A 23,665-nucleotide genomic window follows, 5' to 3' on the forward strand; every position below is an offset into this window, starting at 1 on the left:
TGGGATACAACACATTGGCGACTCTTGTTCTAAGGAAGCAAATAGATTGCTGAAAAGAGTCCTAGGACCCTTTGTATATGATGGTCAGCGTGTTGAAGTCCTCATGGAACACAAAGCACACTTAGAAAGTAATTTGTTGTGCTAAACTGCATATATTTATGCCTGTAGTGCTTATTAATTTCATCAGCTTGAGAAATATTAGGACTCATTTTCTCTTCAATGTAGGTTGTTATTGGATAGTCTTAGTGCCAGGAATCAAAGTACGCAGTCTAAACCTTTATTTCTAGTTCGGTCATTCAAGTCAGTGATGTTTTTGGCCCCCTCTTCCTTCCAACATGCCTAGCTTTGGACTGGCATCCCCTCTGACCTAGAGCATCACATCCCATATCTTTAAATGAGCTACATTGGTTACTAAATCTGGATGGCTGTCAGTTCCTTTGAGTGGCACTCCGCCCACCCCGCTCCTCCCTCCAACATTAAGTCCCTGCCATGGGACAGACCTCATTTCGGCATTAGGGTTAAAAGATGAATTGAGCACCCCCCCCCCCCCCACAGAGCCCAGTTTAAGGAGAAAGCCAAGCTTCCAAACATGGTGACAGCAGCACATAAGCGGTACCATGAGGTGTGGACAGCTTGCAAAAGGCAGAAGAGAGGAGCAAGATGAACACTCCCTGGAAGCTGGAGGAGGTGACGTTTGAACCAGGCCTTGAGGGTGGGTAGGAGTTTGCCAAACACAGGACAGAGAAGAATTTGGGGTGAAGGGACCTGCCTGAGCAGAGGCATCGGGCAGGAAACCTGCTAGGTCAGCAATCCTCTTGGGTGAAGTGCAAACTTTTTTCCCTCAGTCAATTAAATGCAGCATGAAGTTGACATGAAATAATAACCCCGAACACTTACTGAACACTAGATTCTTGGATTCGTACAACCGAAACGCTCTGAGAATAAATTATTTCATACGGTTTGGCCACGGCGGCGTGTGGAAAGTTTCTCAGTGGAGCACAGTAAGTACTTCTCGTTTACAGTAAAATCTGGAATGTTTGGGAATGGTCTGTGCTAGGGAAATTGAATTTTCAGATTAACTGCATAAAAATGGAAAGTCTGGTTGAAAAGCCTTCCTAATTTTGTTTTCCCTTGAAGAGATAATTACTGTTAACATTTTAGAGGCATTTCGTTGTAATTTCACCTAGGGAGAGAAAAACAGAGCACGTACACTGTATACTGAGCTTTATCAAAAGCTCTTTTTTTTATTTAACATGTTTAGCATTTTGCTGTGGTTTTTAAAGACTATGTAACATTTCAGCTTATAAATATTTTGTAAATTTAAAATCATATCTATGTTATTGGTGATCCAGGCTGTTTTGAAATTTTTAATATTATAACTAATGTAGAGAACACTCGTGCATAATCCTGATGCACATTTCTAATTAATTCTTAGATGTAAATTTACTAGGTCAAAGAGTATAAATAAGTAGTTTTAAACTTTGGGTATACATTGTCAAATGGCCCCCAAAAAAAGCTATGCCAAATTATTCCATCAGAAACCATCTATGAAGCTGTTCGTCTCCGCATTTTTGTCCCTACGGAATGTTGATAAGTCCCTTAAAATCTTTGGTGATTTGATCAGTGAAAAGCTGTGTTTCTTGGACCAGTGGCTCCTTCTTGGTCTCATTTGCCAGGACCTCCTCCTCTGCCTGCCTGAGGCTCAGTCTGGGGCTGCTTCTCCCACACTCTGCATCTGGGAGAATCTCATCCACTTACATGTATCAAATTCCATCTGGAGACTCAAACATCAAAAGCGTGCCTCCTGCCCAGCCCTCCCTGTTGACATCGGGCCCATGAGCACAGACCCCAGTTCTTATCTCTTCTTAAGTATGTCCCGTGCAGCCCCAGGGCACCCCCTCAAACCTATACCCAGCACCCCACCCCCACCACTGGATCCTCCGTCTGTGTTGAGATTATGTCCCAGAGGGAGCTCCCCACTGATAGAATATCAAAACGTTTGAACAATGTGGGCATCCAATAACATATGAATGATTTTCAAATTACAGAGGACGATCCAGTGTCCTCTGAATCAGTAAAATATAGCCCATCCTATCCGCATCATTTGCATGCCAGGAAGTCAGGAGTATCTTTGGGGCCTCCTCCGCCTCTGCATCCTTGCCCCGCCATCTGCCTATTAGAGATACCTCTTGACTCTCTCTGGACGTGTAACTCAGAGCCCTTCCCTTCTCTCCATCCCCTGGCACTGTCTTTGTTCATGCATCAGCATTTTTAGCTTGGATCACTGAAAGTACCGATTAACCAGACTTTCAGCATCGATGCTTGTCTCTTTCCAATCCATTCTCCATGTTGTGTCCAAAATGATGACTTTAAAAAGCAAGTCGGATCCTGTCTCTTCCTCGATTGAAACCCTGAGATGGTTCTCATTCTCATAGGAGGAAGGCAACGATCCTCAAGGAGCCCGCAGAGCCATTCATGGTGTGGCTCTGCCCTACGCTCCTGCCTGACCCCCTACGCAATACCCTTCTCCACTTCCTAGAAGATGCAAGCTTCATGTCACCTGGGGCCTTTGTAAATGCCACATGTCTCTGTGCCCAGAGCACTCATCTCTCTCCTTGCCTGCTCCCTTACCTGCCACATGCTCCTTGTTCTTCACGTCTCCATCTTAATGGCACCTCCCCCAGGAAGCCTTCCTGGAACCCCAGACTAGGACATATTACCCGCACCATGTTCCATCCTTGACTTTCCCTCCAGTTCTCCCCACAAGTGTCCTTAAGTAACTTGTCTAATGATTTATTTAATCCCTCCCTTTCTTGCTCTGTTGCAAACTACATGAGTGCAAACACCAAGTCAGTCTTATTCGCTGCTGGAGCTCCAGCACCCGGAACACGGCTTAGCACGGAGCAGGTGGTCGAGAAACTCTTGGCGTAGAAATGAATGAATAAATGTTGTTGAGATGTCTTTAAGATTTTTCCACCTTTTTAATTTTTTGAATTGTATATTTATAAGTGTTGCCGGTTGAGTGTACAAGGGTTCTTACTGATTTATAAGCATTTTCCACGATCAGACTGTTAACTGTGCTGTCATCTGTGGTAAACGCGACTTCCTTTCACTAAATCATAGTTCGAGTGCTTTGTTTATTGTAAACATATAATGATAGTAGCTAGTTCTTATATAATAATGAGGATGAGCAGGCAGAGTCTGATGACGTTATATATTTAACCTCACACAACCCCAGTGGGCATGGGAATTATTATTCCTGCTAGTCGGCAGCTGGGGAAACTGTGTCTCAGCTGGATTAAGTAGGTTGACGAGAGTCACACAGCTCCTATCCACAGAAGAAAGACTCCGTACTCTTAACCTTTGCACTCCCCTGCCTCCGAAGAAATGTTTAATTTTTTTTAAGTACAGAGAGGATAATATTCAACCTGACTTTTGAAGGACAGGTGGGAGTTAACTGAGAAGGGGAGAGAAAGGAGACGCTTGTGGAAGGAACTGAGGGCTCCCAGCCACGAGGACATCGACGGTAAGTACAAACCCAGGTTCCGTCCTCCAGGGAACACAGCTGAGGGAGTGAGAGCCAGAGCTGATGGGAGTTCTGCTTTGCAAAGGTGTTCAGGATTTCTGCTGTCAGCGGCAGAGGCCGCTGGAGGATTTATGAAGGGGAGTATTGTCTGAACTACTGTCCCGTAGATGAGTAAGCTTTCTTTTTTCCTGGTAAGAGTTATGATGAAACCATGGTAATATAAAGTGCTATGCGACTGAATAAGACACTGACTGTAAGAATCCAGCTTCACAATTCGGAGAAACGGGACATGGAAGCCCATGAACACAGAGAATTGCATATGATTCTAAGCTGTATTTCCTCCTCTGTTACCATGTGAGAAGAAACTGGACTATTATGTCCAGAGCAGGGGTGTTGGCAGGTCTCCCCATTGGCATTGTTCCAGTTACGTGAGCACCAATGTCGTGGTCCCTGTTCACACTAGTGTCGGTGGTAAGGTCCTACTGGAAAGAGGATTAACTGTGATTCTAATGGTTAAGTGTCAGCCATTCTTCTAGAAGAAACAGTATCTAAAAGGCTAATTGTTAAAAATGTCAAGAAACTGTCTATGGGGAAATCAACCAAGAAGGATTCACCAGGTTTATATCGAAGCCTCATTGACGGCAGGGTTTAAACCTGGGGCCAGATTGCCTGGAGAGATTATGGGGAGAATTCAGGAGGATCGATGACCTAGGATGGGGGAAAAAATAAAAACAGTTCATTCTCTGTCTCCTCTAACTAAAATTTACACTTTTTTTACTATGAATGTATGGCACATCACCATCATGGTAGCTGTGACTGTGACTTTGTCATGGTAGAAATCAGGAGCATTTCAACATGACATTGTAGTTGTTCAGAGATCTTGAAATCACATTTCTGCTCACCACACCTTCAAAATGCTAGCTCTTGTTAATTGATGCTTGAAAAAGAAGCACAATTTTGGTTTAAAATATTTCAATAAGTACAGTTTCATATCACGGGTGTCTTTTGTAATCATACTTATTTGATTTTTATCTATTTAAACATGTCCTGAGAAGGTACTCAGAGGCCTCAGGAGTCTGCCAAAAAAGATCATGACACAACATGGTTAAGAACCCCTAAGCGAAAATATTAAAGATGAGACTAACATCCTGGACGTCTAGTGTACCATTCACGAGAAGGCTGTGCTCTCATCCCACAAGGATGACATTTATGTTCGGGGTTCCTGGTGCTGGGAAAATCTGGGTTGCTGTTCTTCTAAGAATGCTGTGTGTACATTAAAACTTGTCTTTAAGTCTTTCGACCTTCTGAGCTACTCTTGAGCATAAATTTGCTCTTCCCTACGGATGCCAGATTTAGCAAATAAAAATGTAGAATTCCAGGGCCGGCCCGGTGGCGCAGCGGTTAAGTTTGCATGTTCCGCTTCTCCGTAGCCCGGTGTTCGCCGGTTCAGATCCCGGGTGCAGACATGGCACCACTTGGCACGCCGTGCTGTGGTAGGCATCCCACATATCAAGTAGAGGAAGATGGGCACAGATGTTAGCTCAGGGCCAGTCTTCCTCAGCAAAAAGAGGAGGATTGGCAGCAGGTATTAGCTCAAGGGCTAATCTTCCTCAAAAGCAAAAAATGTAGAATTCCTTTGTAATTTATCTATATAATACACATATATGGATTTCAGATAAATATTTTTTTAGGATATACATCAAATATTTCATGAGACATACTTACACTAAAAAATTATTTGTTGTCCATCTGAAATTCACTTTCAACTGAGCATCTTGTATTTTACCTGGAAACCCTAAAAACAGCAAAATTGGGCTAAGACCCTCCAGCTAATTAATTACAGATTGTTAGAACCTGTTTTCTTACACTATTCAGTGATGGAGAATCGTTAACTGCCCAAGGTCTCAAACTTTGATTGAATGTGAAGGTATTTTGAAGATTGAAATTTTCTTGTTATGACTCAGTGATTTCAAGCGTCTATGTTTTCAACTTTGGGACAAGCAGACAACTCAGAAATATTACCAGTCCTTAAGTAAAGTGACCACAATCCAAGAATTTTGGTATTAATTGTGTTCCCCTGACATCCTATGATACCCAGTTTCTCCATTAGAGAAATGTGGTCAAGATTCAGACTGACAGTGACACTGAGTTTAAAACCTTTTGACACTCTTGACACACATCCATTAACTTGGTTCCAAACCAAGCAAGTCATAATTTCCTCTGTCTGGGATGAGATTCAAATCATGATAACTATGAGCATAGGAATCACCAAGAAGAATTCCACCCTCAAATCCAGGTGAATCTCACACCAAAGTCCATTAATCATCAATTGATAGAGACCAACAATTCCAAATTTATTTTAAACAGAACAAAAAGTCATCAGCATGAAGCCAGAAAAACAAGCCAGAGTGAAATTGATACATTTATTTATAATGTGATACTGTTTCTATATTTCCATGTCTTTATCATAGTAAACAATGTTATAAATGTCAGAAAAAGAAAGATAGACGGGAGTGGTTAAAGGCAGTGAATTCAAAGTCTTAGTGAGGGATTTATTTAGGGGAAAATCAATTTGAAATGTTGCAAATTACATAAAGATGCATTGTAAAAATGCAATGACCTAGTCTCCAGCAATTTTCAAGGGCAGAGATGGAGGTTAGAGAAAATGAACGTCGTCGCTTGCTCTCCGTTTTTCTCTTCCTCTTCTAATGCTCTGACTATGCCCAGTGAGAAGTTTCATTAAATAGAATACACTAAAAAATTTGTTTTTCTGCAAGTACTGTCTGCAAAAAACAGATGCCTTCCATTCTGACTTATTCCAGGCTCCAGGCAGACAGACCCAAACGCTCTCTATTTCCATCTCCTTATCTACCTGGCACTGTTTCGAGCCATCTTCTCTGGTTACATTTGAACTAATCCAGACAAGAAGAGTGAGTGAGATTCCATGAGCTCGTTCAAGAAATCTCTTCCCAAAGAGAAAATTTGGAGAAGTGCATTAGGGAGGCTCAAGCAATACGATTCGCCTTGGTTTTTTCTCCCCTCAGACATAAATTTTCCTGTTTTGCCAGTCATCTCACAACAATGCATGTCCAAGCCACGCTGTGATTAGAGGGGAGAATATGCTTATTACCCAAGTTCTTCACATGTTGGAGCACGAAGAAACCACGGGTGGTAAACCGAAGGAAATTTCCATTTGCTCCTTAGCTGTTGCACATTCTTAGTCTATAGGAAAGTTAGCTGTTATTAAGTAATAACGTTCAGCTGAAGTTGGTCACTCGTAACAACAGACAGATGTATAATGTTTTATTTGGGTTAGCCGGCTCTCTCGCAAATAAAAGGCCTGAAATTAAACTGTCTTTACAAAAATATTCAGCAAATGATATCTCTGACTTATTCCAGTGTTCAGATTCTTTGCCATGGAAAATGGGAAATGAGTCTCCTGTTGAACCTAGTATCTGTTTAAACTTGTCTTTGCCGAGTAGAGGAAGGTTGGCATTCTACGGAAAGAAAAAAATTAAAAAGATCTGCATTGAGGAGCGAAGGCTATAACTATGCAAACCGCATTTAGAGATGGAAAGGGATTTTTTCGTACTTATGGAATTCGAAACAATAATAATGGAATGGAAGCATAGGAAAAAGGCTAAATATTTGACCACAGAGGCAAATTGGATCATTAGATGCTCACATGCAATGCAAAATGTGGGACTTGTCTTTGAAGGAGAACTTGTTGCTTTTCTAATGTGCATTGGGACGAAAGAACGACCTTGCCAGTTCTCCAACCATCACTGACAAACTCTAGACACATAGTCCTTTGGGAAGTGAGTGCTTTGTAAGACATAGGTTACTGGGCAGCACCCACAGAAATTCTGATTCAACAGCTCAGTTGTGGGACCAGAATATTGGTATTTCTAATGAACACCCAAGTGATGCTGACGCTGTAGTTGTGTGTGTGTGTGTGTGTTGGGGAGGGGGGGGTCTTCCTCTTCTACGCTACCCTGTCTTCAGTATCCAGTGAGATGGATAGCTCATCTCAAGAAATTTCATGACAACAGAGAGATACCTGCCCATCAAATGGACTAAGGATCATAAAGCCTTTCTTCTAGCCCTAACCCCACCCCATCACTCCATCTTTTTTCTTTTGTTTTGTTTTGAGGAAGATCAGCCCTGAGCTAACATCTGCCAATCCCCCTCTTTTTACTGAGGAAGACTTGCCCTGAGCTAACATCCGTGCCCATCTTCTTCTGCTTTATATGTGGGACGCCTGCCACAGCATGGCTTGATGAGCAATGCCATGTCCACACCCGGGTTCCAAACTGGTGGACCCCGGGCCGCCGAAGAGGAACATGCGCACTTAACCGCTGCGCCACCAGGCCGACCGTTCACTCCACCTTTTTGATCCTCTTTTTCCCAGATGTAAAGTGCAGAGTTTATTCCAGATTGGCACTCCTCAAAGTGTCCCCAAATGCCAGATAAACACCAGATATATAGAGTTAAGCAGGTTTCTTTGCTGTGGGACTTCTCAGACCCTGTAATATACAAATGTACACTGTGAATCTCCAATGGGTGCAGGCTGTGGAGTGTTTGGAGGGTCAGTAGGAAAAGCTTCCCCAAATTATCTGACCAAAAGACCCTTTATCTGTGGAATGCCTGTACCACACACTTGGGGGAAGGCTGAGCTAGGGGACCCCTAAGACCCTCCAACTTTAGCTCTCTTGCCCCAGAATCCAGGATCTCTCCTCAGGCCTCTGGCATTCTTACCCAGCAAACCCTGAAAGTTACTCTAAGATGATACCCATTATCCAAGGAAGAGATCTCAAAGCAATTTTTAACTGATTGCTTTCCTTTTCCCAGAAATTCTCAATTTTTCCCCCAAGACATTATACCTGAACTTTTATCCCTTAGGACAGTCCTTCTATCTAACTGAAAACTCTGCAGACGGCTGCCATATTTATATATGGAACCCCATTGGCTTCCTCTTCCTTCACACACCAAAAGGCCCATTCCTTTGTTTGAAAATAAGGAGACTAAACTTTTAGATACTCGATTTATGTGCTTGTGATTTTCCCAGGTATTCTACATAACTCATTAAGTGGTGAATAGTGTAGATAGTGTTCTCAAAGTGTGGCCTCAAGACGAGCAGCGTCACCATGACCTGGGAACTTATTAGAAATGCAGATTCTCAGGCTCCACTCTAGACCTACTGAATCAGAAACCCTTGGATGGGGCCCAGGCATGCGAATTTCAAGACCTCCAGATGATTCTGATGCTCACTGAAGTTCAAGAACTAGTGTTATAGAGACGCAAAGCGTGGACCACAGACTCCAACAGACCTTGTGCTGTATCACAGTTTCCTTACCTGGAATATAGAAATAATAGTAGCACGTTTTACAGAATCTATGTGAGAATTAAATTAATATATGGCACCTGATATAAGGTCTGGAACAGGATAAACAGTAAATCAATTATAACTATTTATTCTATGATGGGTACTAACATGTAACGAGCAGGAACTGATTTTATGCTGCATCGCGAGAAGAGATCTCTCTGTGAGCTACTTTTGATGTCAGAGGTGCACAGTGGTTAGACAGGAGGATGGCTGTGGAGACAGCTCAGGTTTGTCAATGACGTCCTCCGTGTATGAACTTTGTGAACACGTGTGAATTATATAACCGCTCTAAGCTTAGTTTCTCCATTTAGAAAATCGAGACAATACTTTCTTCACAAGGTAGGGAGAAGAAATAAATAAAATACTGTCTGTAATTGCTTCAAATTTGAAATGAAATGTCCCTTTTAAGTCCCCCCTTTCCAAATGAAAGCTATCAATGATATAATGATAATGGTGCCCAGGGATGCCCCAGGTGTCTGTCATCACACATCATGAGGCCACCAGATCCCTAACTAAGGGCTTCTCGCTCCAATGAATAGTACAGCGATAGTATCTGAGGCCCTTATATCTTGCCCTGAAAAGTTGTCTTGTCATGATAAATTTAAATATTGATTTAGAAGTAATTTAATGAGAAGAACTATCCACCTTTTCTGTGTTGTCTTTACAGGTCAGGCAAATCTTTCTTCCTATTGGAAGCTTCTTGGATTTGGATTTCCTTTTCTATTCAGTGTGTAGTCACAGAGCAACATTCAGAGTTTACATTAGGGATATTTCAGGACTTTACACGTTTCCTTTAAGTGCACTACCTTTTAGGTCAGGCGTGTAATCCTAAAATACAAAAGTGTGTAGTAGGGGGTGTCTCTGTGGTCAGGCTTTCACTAGGTTTTGCCTCAGTAACAAACAACTCCAAGTATTCAGAGGCTTACGGCAATAAGAGTTTTTTCCCATCCATGTTACGAGTTGGCTTTGGTTCAGCTGTAGCTCAGCTCCAATTGTGTCCCTCTTCCCAATCCCCAGAAGAAGGAACAACCAATCTGAGACTCATGCAAGATTGTGCCATGAGTCTCACGCTTCTGTTCAGGTGTGGCATGAGTCACTGCAGTTCACATTCCATCGGCAAATCATACGCCCACATCCGACCCAAAAGAGTGAAAGCACATTCCCCAACAGGGACGACCCCAGGGAAGGATTTTCCACAGATGGACCCAGCAGAAAGGGATAGCAAAGAACTGGGAGTAATAAACAATCAACCACAACAACCAAAAATTGCCACAGCTCTACCAATCAGCTTCCAAATTTGTATCTTCAAAACATAGGTCATCAAGACAGAGGAAGCTAACTTATGAATCTGCCGTAATCTCAACTAGTGCGTCCCTTCAGATCCTTATGCTTCTCATGGAGAAGAAAGACCAATCCCACAGCCTCCAAGAAGTTGTCCTTCCTCAATGGCCTGAGGAAAAAATAAACGGGTTTGCAGAAGGAAAGAGTAATTTCTCTAGCAGAGAAGAACCAAACAGCCACCCTTTGGCATCTTCTGAGAGTTAACTTTGTCCACCGTGTTCTTTTTCAGTGAACACGTGCATTTATGAGGCCACCTGGGCAAAGCCATCCGTGTCCTCAGCTCACATTCCTGGGGTCCAGAAGTGGATTAGGAACACTCAGACCAGCCAATGAAGTGAATCTTTTACTGCTTTAAGGAGCAGGGAGGAACGTGGCACAAGGCCAAAGCCGAAGGTCCCGGTGCTCATGTGACCAGAGTCACAGGATCCAGAGAGAGGCTAGCTGAGCCTCACTGATTTTATTTTCAATATTTTAAGCCTTTTGAGTTCAGTGAACCCCAAGTACATTCTTGTCAAGCATTTCTTTTTCTGCTTAATATTTAACCCTGTATATCCTTAAAGTGAAATTTAATCCAGATATTTTGGGTTCATAGCAAAGAGGGAGATCATCAAAAAATTGTTTTGTCAGAAATAGTTGACGTCCAAGAAAGCTTTTTAAGCAACTTTTCTTACAAACAGGAAGCTGCTTTGCCAGAACATTAAAGTCAGATGCCCTCAAGCCTTCATTTTAGTCTGGAAATCCGAAGTTCTGTTTTCATTTGGGTGTCATCCTTCCATGCCTCCCCACCCCATTTGAAGTCACATAGGATGACGTCACTTGAGGCCTGGTTGAGAAACTCTGGGTTCTGGGTGCTGCTGCCTCCCCATTTTTTTTATGAGTTATTTTTCTGCAGGCGCCTATATTTTGTTAGCCCACCATGGAACACAGATGTTTTTCCCAGGTTGGGCAAATTAAAAACTTCAAAATTTGAATCAACAGAACTCTACGTTTTTAGAAGGTCTCAGTGTTGTATTAATTAGGAGGAAAGAAGTCATTCTTAAACTGTCTTCTTTTTCCTAACAAAGCATCACATGACAGTTACCTGGAAGATCCCATTTCTGAGAATTAGAAAAAGAGAGAGATCACATAAACACAGGTTGGCTAGTGAAAGTGATGGAGGAAAGTCTATTATGGGAATTAAAGACGTCTCTGTACTTTAATTTTGGCTAATATTTCTACTAGAATTACTGATATTATTTTATAATATATATTTAACATAATATAATTGCTGTATTATAATATCTGTCTATTTTCTGTAAATCTTTTCTAATATAAATTTTATAATATATAATGTTTACATGTTCTATAACAATATTTATATAATATAACATGTATATAATAAATATAAACTGTGTGTTATAGTTTGATTAAGTTCGCCATATATTGCTGCTTTAAAACATTAATAGTTAGCCTTGGGCCACAGGGTAGGTGGCATTCATCTATAAGGATGGCGGAGATTGGCCATTTCTAAAAATTAGTAAAGAGACGTTCTCAATGCCTGGGCGCGCAGTAGTGTCACTTTAGAATTCGGAAGGGAAAGTGAGGGGATAAGGATGTTCATAAAGGGGGACGAGCTGGCGATATCATTCAGCTTGTGTACCCTGGTGCAGTGGTTCTCAGTGTGCGTTCCTGGAGTGTCGGCATCCCCCGGGAACTTGTCAGACATGCAGATTCTTGGGCTCTGCCTCATACCTACTGAATCAGAAACCCGAGTCATCCAGGTGGTCCTGATGCAGCTAAAGCTTGAGCACTTTTTTCAGGGTGGTAGCATGGGCACAGGAGCTTCACAGGGACACTACCACCACATGCCAGCTGATGGGAACTTGGGGGAGTCATTTGACCTTTCTGTGCCTCAGTTTCCTCCTCATGGGATAATGATGGCACTTGCCTCGCAGGGTTGGCATGAGGTTAAGTTCACACATCGAAAGTACTCAGAAGAATGGCTAGTACATAGCGATGTAGTGTTATCTATTTATGACATTGATTATGGTTATTATTGATCTGAAGCTTTATTATTACTGTTAAATATCTGAATCTTTATTTTACATTTGCCATTGTTATTATTTATCTGCATCTTGCCCACTTTGGACCACTTCTGGCTCTATTCTGACTCTGCTCTTGCTTATTATTTGCATATGTATTTCTTCTAATTGGTCAGTGGCTTTCTGGCCATTTACAGGTTGATTTCTCTCTGACAGGATAGCGTGTTCCAGCTCACTGTGGTTGATTTCTTTGATCATCCATTCTTATAAGATCCCCTTTCTTTGATAGAGTTTTTTTCTTCCCTGAGGATGGGGATGGGAATTCCCCTTCCGTTTTTTTCCATTCTCACTGCTTCGTCCTCAATGCTGGAAGTGTAGTTCTTCATATAGCTAAGTATCTTTTCCAATGTGCCTACCGTTGACTTCTGTTTCAAAAATGTGTTTGTTTCCTTTTCTTTATCTCCATAAAGCAAATGCTACGCAGCATAAGCAGTAAATGACTTCACACCATGTATATACATTATTGGTTTGAAGAACGAGAGAGTAACATTGACCTCCCCATTCAACAGTTTCAAGGTCTCAACTTCAATAAAGATATCTCCATTCTAAGAATTACAGTTCCACCCCACATGTTGGAACAAGATAATGAAAACTGGAGAGATAAATACAATTTCTAGAGACTGAGGAAAACTACTAATGGTTTGTATGGAATATCGCTTATTTGAGGATTTAGAAGAAGGAACATTAGAGGAGAATATATTTTATCATTCTTTCCACCCTTAACTTTTGGGAAACCCTTATTGTCCCTTAACATTTTAGAAGTTAAACCAGGTAAATTGCAGAATCGCCAAGGAAAAAAAAACTAAAGTAGTCACATCAAATTATGAGAGTGTGTCAACAGTGAAGTACATTTGATGAACGAAGTCTGCTGAGAAATAAAATAGTATAAATTAAGAGCATATAATGAAGTGCAAATGATAAAGCATACTTGTAAATTGATGGGTGCAAAGAAGGAGATGCTGGATCTTGACATAGAGAAGGGGACAAAGTCGTTTGCCAAACATACTGTGAACACTGGGAGAATCCCGTGTACAAGAGGTTATACAGGTTAATAATTGGGACTATTTAAAGGATAAATGAGTAATTATTTACAATAATGGGTGGATCAGAAAAGAAGTGTGAAGTGAATGTGTGCCTCTGCGTGTGAGGCAGGTACAAACGTGGGGAGATAGATATTTGGCTTAGGAAGACGCACATGAGAAAAGTAGGATGCAAAAGAACCTCTTGAATTTAGAGCAGATTACATTAAACTTTGCAGGTTTGAGAGGGATTCACGGGGTACTGACAAGAACTCTGGTCTAACTTCCAACGACTTTGGACCTCATTTTTTCTGCCATGAAGCATCCCTGTGGTGAAGACAAGTCACCAACCTCCCAGGTCTGGTCTCCTTGTTTGAAAAATGTGTGTCAAATGCCCTGGTTCTGACGATCTTTTCAACCCGAATGTTCTATGACTCAACAGTAATAATGCATTTCCACAGGCGGTAAAAATATTCTAGACTCTTCCCTTCCAATTCTCACTGTTTACTTCCTCTGCACTTCCCCTTCCTGCCTCCCTGCCTGACGGTCAGTTGAGAGTGGGTTTCAATGGGGGTGAGTTAACCCACTCTTTCCAGGGTGTTCTACCATTGAGCTCCCTTCAGAGAGGTGGGTTCTCCTGTGAGGGCTGTGGTTGGGGCTTCAATTTCATTCTTAAAACACTCCTTGAGGCTTTACTCAATTCTGGGCACCGTGCCAGATTGCCAGGGATTGGAAGGTGACTGCTCCGGCCCCAGCCCGTGGAGAAATCAGTAAGGGTCAGTTTCACTGGGTTAGTGTCTTAGTAAACAGCTGTGAACTCCACGTGTCCCTCTTTCTTTCAGGCAGTAGCAGAATCCCATGGTAGCCAGGTGGGTGAAGGGGAGCGAGGACGTCCCACCTGCCTTGAAGAAGACGCCTTCTGACCTGCTGAGTGAGTGACCAGGTAGTAAACAGTTCTGAGGGCACAGGGTGTTGAGAGGGAGGGAGCAGGTGTTTCCCCTTTGAGCACCGTCCGCCAGACCCTCTTTTCCACAGAGAGATGCTAAACTCCCCACCCCAAGGCTCTATGTCCCCTTCTCCCATTTATGACCACCAACCTCTGATAGCTATGGGTCTCATTATCTCTAACACGAGATATGAGATACGCAGAAATGCAGCAAAAAAGCTTTCAGCAGAAAGAGAAAAAAGATCGAGCTCATCCCAAGCTTGGCCTGTTGCCCCTTTGAAAGAGGTGAAAACAGAAGCTTCATGGCACTTCCTTCATATAAACAGGGCCAAGTTTTCCAGAATCTGGCAGACGGCTGAGCTTGGAGCTTTGCTTGGGCCCACAGGACACTGGTGTATCACTCACATTTGAAAACTTAAGCCTCTGTTTTTATTTCAGTGGATTGAATGGCATGCACTTTCCCCTAGCAGTTTCTTTACCAAAAAAAAGTGCATGCAGCTACTTGTACAGAAGCTCCGTTTGTCTGTAGCGGGGCTGGCGTTCTGGGCTTGGCTGTGCATTTCAGCATGCCAGCATGGCGCTTTGTTTCCAAACTTTCGTTGTGGTCGCTTTCCTCTTGGTTACTGAGAGATGCTGCAGAGGGTCTGATAGAGCCCATGCTCATCAATTATATTCTGTATTTTTCTTCCAAATCAATCCCAAAATAAGAGGAATAGGCTTCAACCAGTAAAATAAATTCTGCATAACCTATGGCCCTTCTTTGCAATGAAAATGAAAAAGTGACTTTCTAAGAAAAAAAAAATCATCTCAAGAGGTGTTCAGAAAAGGATACACTCTGAATAATGTAACAGGAAAATGAAAAAGCCCAACAGATCCACTGCATCCTCAACAGTGTAGCCTCTGATGGGTACAGTTTCAGTTTCCTTGAAGGGGTTCACCCAGAGGATTACTTGCTAAACTTCTGTTGAGATAACGCTGCTCTAACAGCGAAGATCATTGCATGAATTACAGACCAGAGGATACCAGTTCCTTTTTAGAAGAGGGGAATTTTTTAATCCTTAAAATACTAATGAGGTGGCAAAAAACACTCCAACCAGGTGGGGTAACCCGGTAATCACTCACATTATCTTTTTCAAGGGAGGTAGGGGTAATTTATCTCAGTCACCAAGCAGGTACTGTAAGATGCTGTGTGGCCTCACACCCAGCTTGTTCCTGTCATTAGTACCGGGCAGAGTGACCCCTGGGGCTTCATGTAGGAGCCTGGACTTCTGGGGAGGTCTGTTCTGCTACTTATTTACTTGTTTGTTAGCTCTTTAGAATTGATTCCTATGCTGGCTCTGCTTCGTTCTAAAGAAGTAAAGCGGAATTTCTGTGGCACATCTAAATGTCATACCCAACATGGTATATTGATAACACTTTTCTAAGAATAACCGGCATATGGATCAAGCCATTAATAAAACTTAATTATTCACTCTGTGGTTTTTTTCGGTTGTTTGATAATTTAGTCTTTTCTATTGTAATTAAGAACTAGGAGAGGTCATGGATTCTAAATTATTCATTGGATGAGGGGAAAAAATGAATTGCTGTTATAGGGAATGTCATGTAAAAGGGTATGGTTTTATACCCACAACATGACTAACAATAATGTACAACTGAAATCTCACAAGGTTGTAATCTATCATAACATTAATAAAAAAAATAAGGGTACGGTTTTAAAAATTGTATTAATACTGCCTAAGTTTTAAAAATCTGTATTAATATTATCCATCATTATATTAAGAACTATCTTATTGATGGTACATTTTAGTTATGTTGGTACTGACCCTATGCTAGGTCAATTTATTTTTAAATTTTTTATAATTGGAAATCCATGATAGTTGAATATACATAAATATTCATAATACCCTGTGGGGTAGATGCGTATGACTGTAATATCACAGAGAGAAGATTAGCATTATTTTTTTAGTGTGAGGCTCTGTTTTGGCACTTTATAGCCATTATCTAATTTAACCATCACAAAACCCCTGAGAAGTAGGCTTTATTCCAATTTTAAAGATGAGTGAGCTGAGGTCCAGAGAGGTTAAATAGCTTGCTGAGGCTCACACAGTAAATAAATCGAAGAGTCAGCATTTAACCCACGTTTTCTTGTCTCCAAATTCTATGCTCCTTGCTCTACCCTACTCTCTTCCTCAAGTACAAATTGATGTCTTGCCTTCAGAATTCTCCCTTCTAGTGTACGTCCATATACTCTCACTTGTTTCACAGAATTATCCTATTTCTAATTTCTGGGCGTTCCACCACGTGTGACCGTAATGGAACATCTTTCTTCGTCATTTCCTCAGGTGGTCCCAAGAGCCTGACGATGGACGCCATGCACATCAACATGTCCAGTGCTCCTCTGGTGAAGCACACTGCTGGAGCTGGACTCAAGACCAACAGGCCCCGAGTCATGTCCAAGAGTGGACACAGCAACGTGAGAATCGACAAGGTGGATGGCATCTACTTACTCTACCTTCAAGACTTGTGGACGACCGTGATCGACATGAAGTGGAGGTACAAGCTCACCCTCTTTGCAGCCACCTTTGTGATGACCTGGTTCCTGTTTGGAGTAATCTATTACGCCATTGCATTTATTCACGGGGACTTAGAACCCAGTGAGCGTATTTCAAATCACACCCCCTGCATCATGAAAGTGGACTCTCTCACAGGCGCATTTCTCTTTTCCCTGGAATCCCAGACAACCATTGGCTATGGAGTTCGCTCCATCACGGAGGAATGTCCTCATGCCATTTTCCTGTTGGTCGCTCAGTTGGTCATCACGACCTTGATTGAGATCTTCATCACGGGCACCTTCCTGGCAAAAATCGCAAGACCCAAAAAGCGGGCAGAGACCATCAAGTTCAGCCACTGTGCTGTCATCACCAAGCAGAACGGGAAGCTGTGCTTGGTGATCCAGGTGGCCAACATGAGGAAGAGTCTCCTGATTCAGTGCCAGCTCTCCGGGAAGCTCCTCCAGACCCACGTCACCAAGGAGGGGGAGCGGATCCTCCTGAACCAAGCCACCGTCAAATTCCACGTGGACTCTTCTTCGGAGAGCCCCTTCCTCATTTTGCCCATGACCTTCTACCACGTGCTGGACGAGACGAGCCCCCTGAGAGATCTCACACCGCAGAACCTGAAGGAGAAGGAGTTCGAACTGGTGGTCCTACTGAACGCCACTGTGGAATCCACCAGCGCCGTCTGCCAGAGCCGCACATCATACATCCCAGAAGAGATCTACTGGGGTTTTGAGTTTGTGCCTGTGGTTTCTCTCTCCAAAACCGGAAAGTATGTGGCTGACTTCAGTCAGTTCGAACAGATCCGGAAGAGCCCGGACTGCACCTTTTATTGCGCAGATGCTGAGAAGCAGAAACTTGAGGAGAAGTACAGGCAGGAGGACCAGAGGGAAAGAGAACTGAGGACCCTTTTGTTACAGCAGAGCAACGTCTGACGGCAGTGGTGTCACTGCTGTTTAACTCTGAGAGCTGTTTCCACATCTGAGCTCGCTCCAAAAGCAAAGGTCGCTGTGAAAGCAAAACTGTGTGGACGCACTCTCAAAAAACCTCACAGGCTACAAATTTGATCTTTTCCTTTGATCTGGTGGCTAAACAAGCATTTCCATGTTTGAGAGGCTTCCTTTTAAATGCTTTGTCTGAAGCAAACTCTCAAAATTCAGATTTTCTAAAGTGGGGCTACATTTCAAAGAACTTGGTGTAGAGCAATTGAAAAAATGTCCTGCTGGATGGACAGACATTTAATGATGCTGACATTGAAAGGAACGGCATTTCTATACAAGGATAGCAGGTGTTTGTTCAATTCAAGTATCAAAGATAATATGGTCAAGAGTTAAAATGTGGTTCAGTATTCATTAATATCATCGCTCTAAAACACACTCCTTTTCTTGTCAAAGAAAATGTTATGTATAATGGTAGCTATCCGGTAACACCTAAGAAGGGGCAGGAGGAATCTGTACTCATAAAATGTTATTATTCCATTTTCACCTCTCTTCAGTGGATTTACTTGTATGGAGTGAAATTAATCCTATCAGGAATTAACAATTGTGAAAACACATACAAATGGAGCTGATGCTATTGTTCACACTAATTTTTTTGTTGGAATGTCGTAGCCCCTTTCTATTCGAAATGTGGTCCACAGACCAGCAGCATCAGTACCGGCTAGGAGGTTATTAGTGATGTAGAGTGTCAGGCCCCACCTGGACTTACGGCATAAGAGTCTGTCTCTTAACAAGACCTCCAAGTAGTTTGTGTACACATGAAAGTTTGAAAAGCTCTGCTCCAGACGATGTTTTCAAAGTAACTTTCTGAAGCCATGGGGCTCTGTGGGGCCCCTGTCCAAATGGCCTCCAGACCTGTCCTTCTCTCTTCAGTTCATTATTTTGGATCAATAGTCCTTTGAGCCACTCATTCCTTATCTGTTAAAATGCTTTTGTCCACAAAGGAAGTGCCATTGAAATTCCAAGAGCAAATGAAAACTCTTGAGAATGACGTTTGTCTTACTTATGCTAAGAACATGGCTCTTGGTTATAGTTTGCACAAGAGAAAAATTGAGCTGCGCAACAATCCAAGAAATTTGCGCAGATGCTGAAGTCTGTAATGTTGGACGGGGCCAGGAGGAAGAGGAGGGGCTTGGGATAAGGAATTCACGAGCAGAGGACTCCTTGAAGCAGGAATGAAGTTTGATACTCTGGTAACATGTAAAAAATGCCCTCAGTATTTAAATAAATCTCATACAACTCAGTGTTACAGAGGGAACATTGTGCTTCTGGCAGAATTTGCGGGGCTGGTATCCTGCGTTTCTGTGGGGGGCAGAGAATAATTGGGCTAGGATTGGCTAAAAGTAGAAAGGTGAATTCTCATTTCATTCAAACCAGGACAGATTTGCATATTCACTCAGGAAGATGCATGGACATATGTGTGAGCCCACATATATGCATACATGTGCACACACACACTGCATTTTCAGGTATAATTGTGGAAATGATCAGTGAAAGCCATTTGCAATTAAGAGAGCAAGTCCTTGGAGCTGGCCTCATGGTGTCATAGTTAAGTTCAGCACACTCCACTTGGCAACCCAAGGAAGATTGGCACAGATGTCAGCTTAGGGCTAATCTTCCTCAACAGAAAGGAAAAATAAATAAAAGAGAGAGCAAGTCCTTGACAAATATGCTCATGTGTATTTGATTCTATAAGAATGGGAATTTGGGGACTCAGAGAAAATGGGGAAGGTAAACTGGATTCAGATTATCAGTGAAATGGTGATGTGGATCACAGCATACTGGTCATATCTTGGTGTCACCACATTTTCAAATGTCCTTCCATTAAACAGAAAGTGTGGCTGAACATCTAATGCAAATGTCCGAATAAGGGAGGTAAAGTTGTAAAGGTTTAAAAAACAATCTCAGTGCACAAGAGGCTTTTTGCCTTTAATTATTCAGGAAGTTTTTTTTTTATTCTTCTGTTAATTTCATGGCTAGATGTTTTAGATATTAATTCTCCCAAAAAATTACATTAGTATAGTTAGATATTAGCTCTTTGAGTTGTACTATGTGGTTTTTTTTTTACTGTATATTATGGTATAATCAATAGGAAAATAATGCCATAGGCATGTTTACAGTTTTTCTGTTGCACTATTAAATTCTTTTCACAGTATTTACATCAATGCTAATTTGAATGTGATCAAGATTAGGAAGCTTGCATACTTATATTGTATACTGAACAATCATGTACATCAGATTGAGATTGAGAAATCTTTCTGTATGTTCGTTTAGTATATCTATTTCAGCCAAATTTGGAAGACTTCATCATCTGATCTTTTGCACTACACACAAAATAAATATGACTTGCACAAGTCAATAAATCATATTATAACATAATATTTAATACATAGCTCTCAAGTTGCGTCTGGTTTGAAACTAGCATTTTCCAGCCACACTTACTTATTATTCCTTTGTACAAAATACTCTTTTGTTAGCATGCTAACAAACGATTCAGGGGCAAACTTATTTGACTGTATCTGGACAGTCTTCTGATTGAAACAGATTTCTGCTCAACATCCAACTAAGTAGTCAAACCGATGGAGTGTTTTGACCCAAAAAGACTTTTGCATTTTGAAACATTTCCAATGCATCAACACTTCTCACTGAGACCATTCAAAAATGTTGTGTTCCATTTGAGAAACCACAAAGTAAATGGCAGCAAATCAGAGTAATCTGCAAGCCGTGTTGTATTTCAGTAATAAAATATATTCTATTTACATAGTACCTAGTAGCCAATGGCCCCAGACAGCAGAGCAAAGGTTCATTCACTGATTCTCATAATGAGCTGCCTTTGGGGTGGAGATGGAGGCACACATGGATTCCCTTCCCGCTCACGGGGAAGTTACAGCAGAGAGACGAGACTCCAGAAATCTAAAATAACCGGTCAGAAGTGAAAAATGCCATGAATGAGTAGACCGCATATTTAGGTGAATTTAAACAACTGTTTTGTTTGAGTTTTCTTTGAATTAAATTTTGAATTTTAATGGACCGTGATTGTGATACTATCAAGATGTAAGTTAGCTAAAAAAATGACCCTTCTGCTCCAGTATGATTCTTTCTTCCTGGCTTGGGTGCTCAGTGCTCACGTATCATCTGGAGAAAAGGAAAGAGGACAGAAGAGTGAAGAACGCCCTAGGTATTATGTTGGTAGCTCAGTGAAGCTTCCTCCTCACCTTTGGGCTTGGTTCTGTGTTTTGTCACTAGGGTCAAAGGGTCAGACATTTGACCTTGGGGTGCAATGAAGACTTCTAGTCCTTCAGTTTTGGTTTTCATTCTTGCTAGACTTTTCTCTGCCTGTTAAACATTTGAAATAACTAGTTTTGAATACAGGTTATTTTTTCATAGCTTTCTGGGATGGGATTTTTTTTTAAATGAAACATGTTCTCATTTCAAGTCTTGATCCTCAAGTTCTGTAGTGTGCACTCAGGTTGCAGGATTTGACTCTGAAGAGGTCCAAGATGCACTTAATTTCTTCCCCTGGGAAGACTTACGCTTGAAAGTCTAAAGCTTAACATTTCAGTTTAAATTGATTAACTGCATACATTTTACCCTTTGTGAATTTCAGTTTATTTTCAATCAAAATGAGCTGCCAAGCAATCCTTGGGCCCGTGGACAGCAAGGAATGGTTTCTGCTCTCAGAGGGAATTGTCTTTGGAACAGCGTTGTAGTCTCTAGAGTGAGAATTTGCAATGAGATGGTATGATTAGAACTTAACTGGGATTTTAAAGAATAGAAGAGTTATTTAACTTCTTTAGGCATTACAATTTGTCAGTAAACTCCATTTTTATTAATGTTATATTGTTTTGATCTTTTTGAAAAAGGAATCTGAAGCAACGTTTTCAGAGTAAAGTAGGCAGTGAGAAAAGTGTAAAAAATAAAAGCTAATAGTTGGTCAACTAGACTTTCACCTAAAGGGATTTCTACCAGTGGAAAAGAATGTCGGAAAAAATTGGTCATTCAGTCTTACATTACAACAGACTGTGTCATCATATTCTTCCGGATTCCCAGAAGAAGCAATTTTGATAGCCTTTAAGAAACACCGATGGATTAAGTTCAAGTTTTTTCCAGAGCTTTTCCACTAAGTGCTTAATGAAGAAGAAACATGAGGCAGAAATAAAGCTACAGCCATTCCATTTTGTCTTCATCGTCTGTCAGTTCTTCTGTTGCCCTCAGTTGCCTTTCAGCTTTACACATGCTTGATTCACTGCTCTTCATCTTTGCTATCCATTCTACCAAGTCAAATCATCTTGCGGGTTAAAAATAACCAATGCAAATTAGTAATTTGTGGACATTTAGATGCCCAAAAATTGGGGACAGAAGTTTTATTTTTCAGTTGGTATGTTGCTGGTGTGTGAAAATAGAAGACCAAGAAAAAGCTGTTGATTGGGATTTGTGGTTAATTCCTAATAAAATTACGAGAATTGACTGTCGACGTCAAAGGATATAATTAATACATGAGTATAAAAGCCAAAGATGCCATATAGGTAAGTATACACCATATAACTCTGAATATAACATGAGTTAGGAATGCCAACCATGCTGTGTATGCAAGACATGTCTTGTATTTAGCGATTTTTGTCCTGCATCCTGTATGGACTTTATTAAGATGCCCTAAATGTCTCACATTCATTTTGTTCAAATTACAAAATTGCACAGGCAATTGGAAAAAAACTTCAAACTTAACTGGATGTCTTGTATATTTATTTTCTAAACATGACAACTCTACAGAGAGTATTCACATGATCCCAAACCATGCCCAGCTCTAGAAGAACAACAAGTTAATGTCCCTTCATTTTGGAAGCTGCGCTTTTCATACAGCTGGTTGGAGAGAAAGGGGATATTCCAAGAAGATGTTTTCCTGGCTTGCCCAATTAGTCAAAGCAAATTTCAGCCAAACACAGGGGGCCTTTGATATATTCTGTGCAGTGTGGGGCAGCACCCTCTTTGAGCTTATCTAGCAAGGACAGGCCTGGAAGGATGGGCTCAAGTCTTCCTCCACACGGTGTTCAGGAGCCCTGAGTCCCAACCTCCTGTGCGAGAATCAGGCCAACGGCTTTCGTATTCCTCCAATGCCAGATGGGCAAAGCCAGATTGAAAGAGTCAACCTCTGAGTCCATCACCACGTTTTCTTTGTTTAGTAGCTCCTACCTCATGATGTGGTACTTAGCTATGATCTTATCTTCATTCAAGGCCAAATCTTATCTAGTACCCATGCCTTCCCACTCCTTTAAGATACGCAATTTCACCCCTCAACATTATCCAAGTTAAAAAAGATAGAAGCCACTCACAATTAGACTCCAAGGGAGCTACCACAATTGATGGTAGAATACCTATTCCCTAAAAAAAAAGAGAAAAATCAGAAGTTGTTGACTCTGAGCTAAGAACTGTGACCACCTGGCAATAATAATAATAATTGTTACTATTGCAAATATCCTTAATATTACAGAAAAAGTAAAGAACTTCCAAGAAGGTGATTGGAGGGGAGTTCAAAGGAATGATTTTTTTCATCCCCTGTAATTTAACTATCTTTCCTCTGTAAATCAAATCTTAAGATTAAGGATGTTAAATTAAATCAAATCACTGCAGGAAGTATGACTGCATCAGGGACTTTTTACAAAAACAAACTTCCAGATCGCAAGAGGAAGCCGTGTTTGTGTGCTGACACAGAGTATTAAACAGCAGGATAACATCCAACTTGGATCTATTTTTGAAGAATTATTTCTGTAGAGTGTCATGGAATTGTAAGTTACAAAAAGAATGCTTTGGTAAAC

General features: G+C 41.4%; 1 protein-coding gene across 13 annotated transcripts in view; it reads left to right on the forward strand.

Moving 5' to 3' along the window:
- The window catches only part of KCNJ15 (potassium inwardly rectifying channel subfamily J member 15), a 44,832-nt gene extending 25,227 nt beyond the window's left edge, over positions 1-19,605 (forward strand). For 5 of the 13 annotated variants that reach the window (XM_070488866.1, XM_014862029.3, XM_070488874.1 and 2 more), the window contains 2 exons: positions 14,196-14,296; positions 16,642-19,605. In XM_070488866.1, the coding sequence (XP_070344967.1) occupies positions 16,662-17,789 (1,128 nt within the window). In that variant the 5' untranslated portion in view covers positions 14,196-14,296; positions 16,642-16,661 and the 3' untranslated portion in view covers positions 17,790-19,605. Of the gene's footprint in view, positions 1-555; positions 713-845; positions 1,002-3,239; positions 3,527-12,744; positions 12,974-13,592; positions 13,712-13,901; positions 13,981-14,195; positions 14,297-16,641 lie in introns of those variants that run through there. The other 8 variants (XM_070488867.1, XM_014862027.3, XM_070488870.1 and 5 more) reach the window with 6 other exon arrangements.
- The last annotated feature ends 4,060 nt before the right edge of the window (positions 19,606-23,665 follow it).

The sequence above is a fragment of the Equus asinus genome, chromosome 18 (assembly GCF_041296235.1).
Source record: "Equus asinus isolate D_3611 breed Donkey chromosome 18, EquAss-T2T_v2, whole genome shotgun sequence".
Lineage (NCBI taxonomy): Eukaryota > Metazoa > Chordata > Mammalia > Perissodactyla > Equidae > Equus > Equus asinus.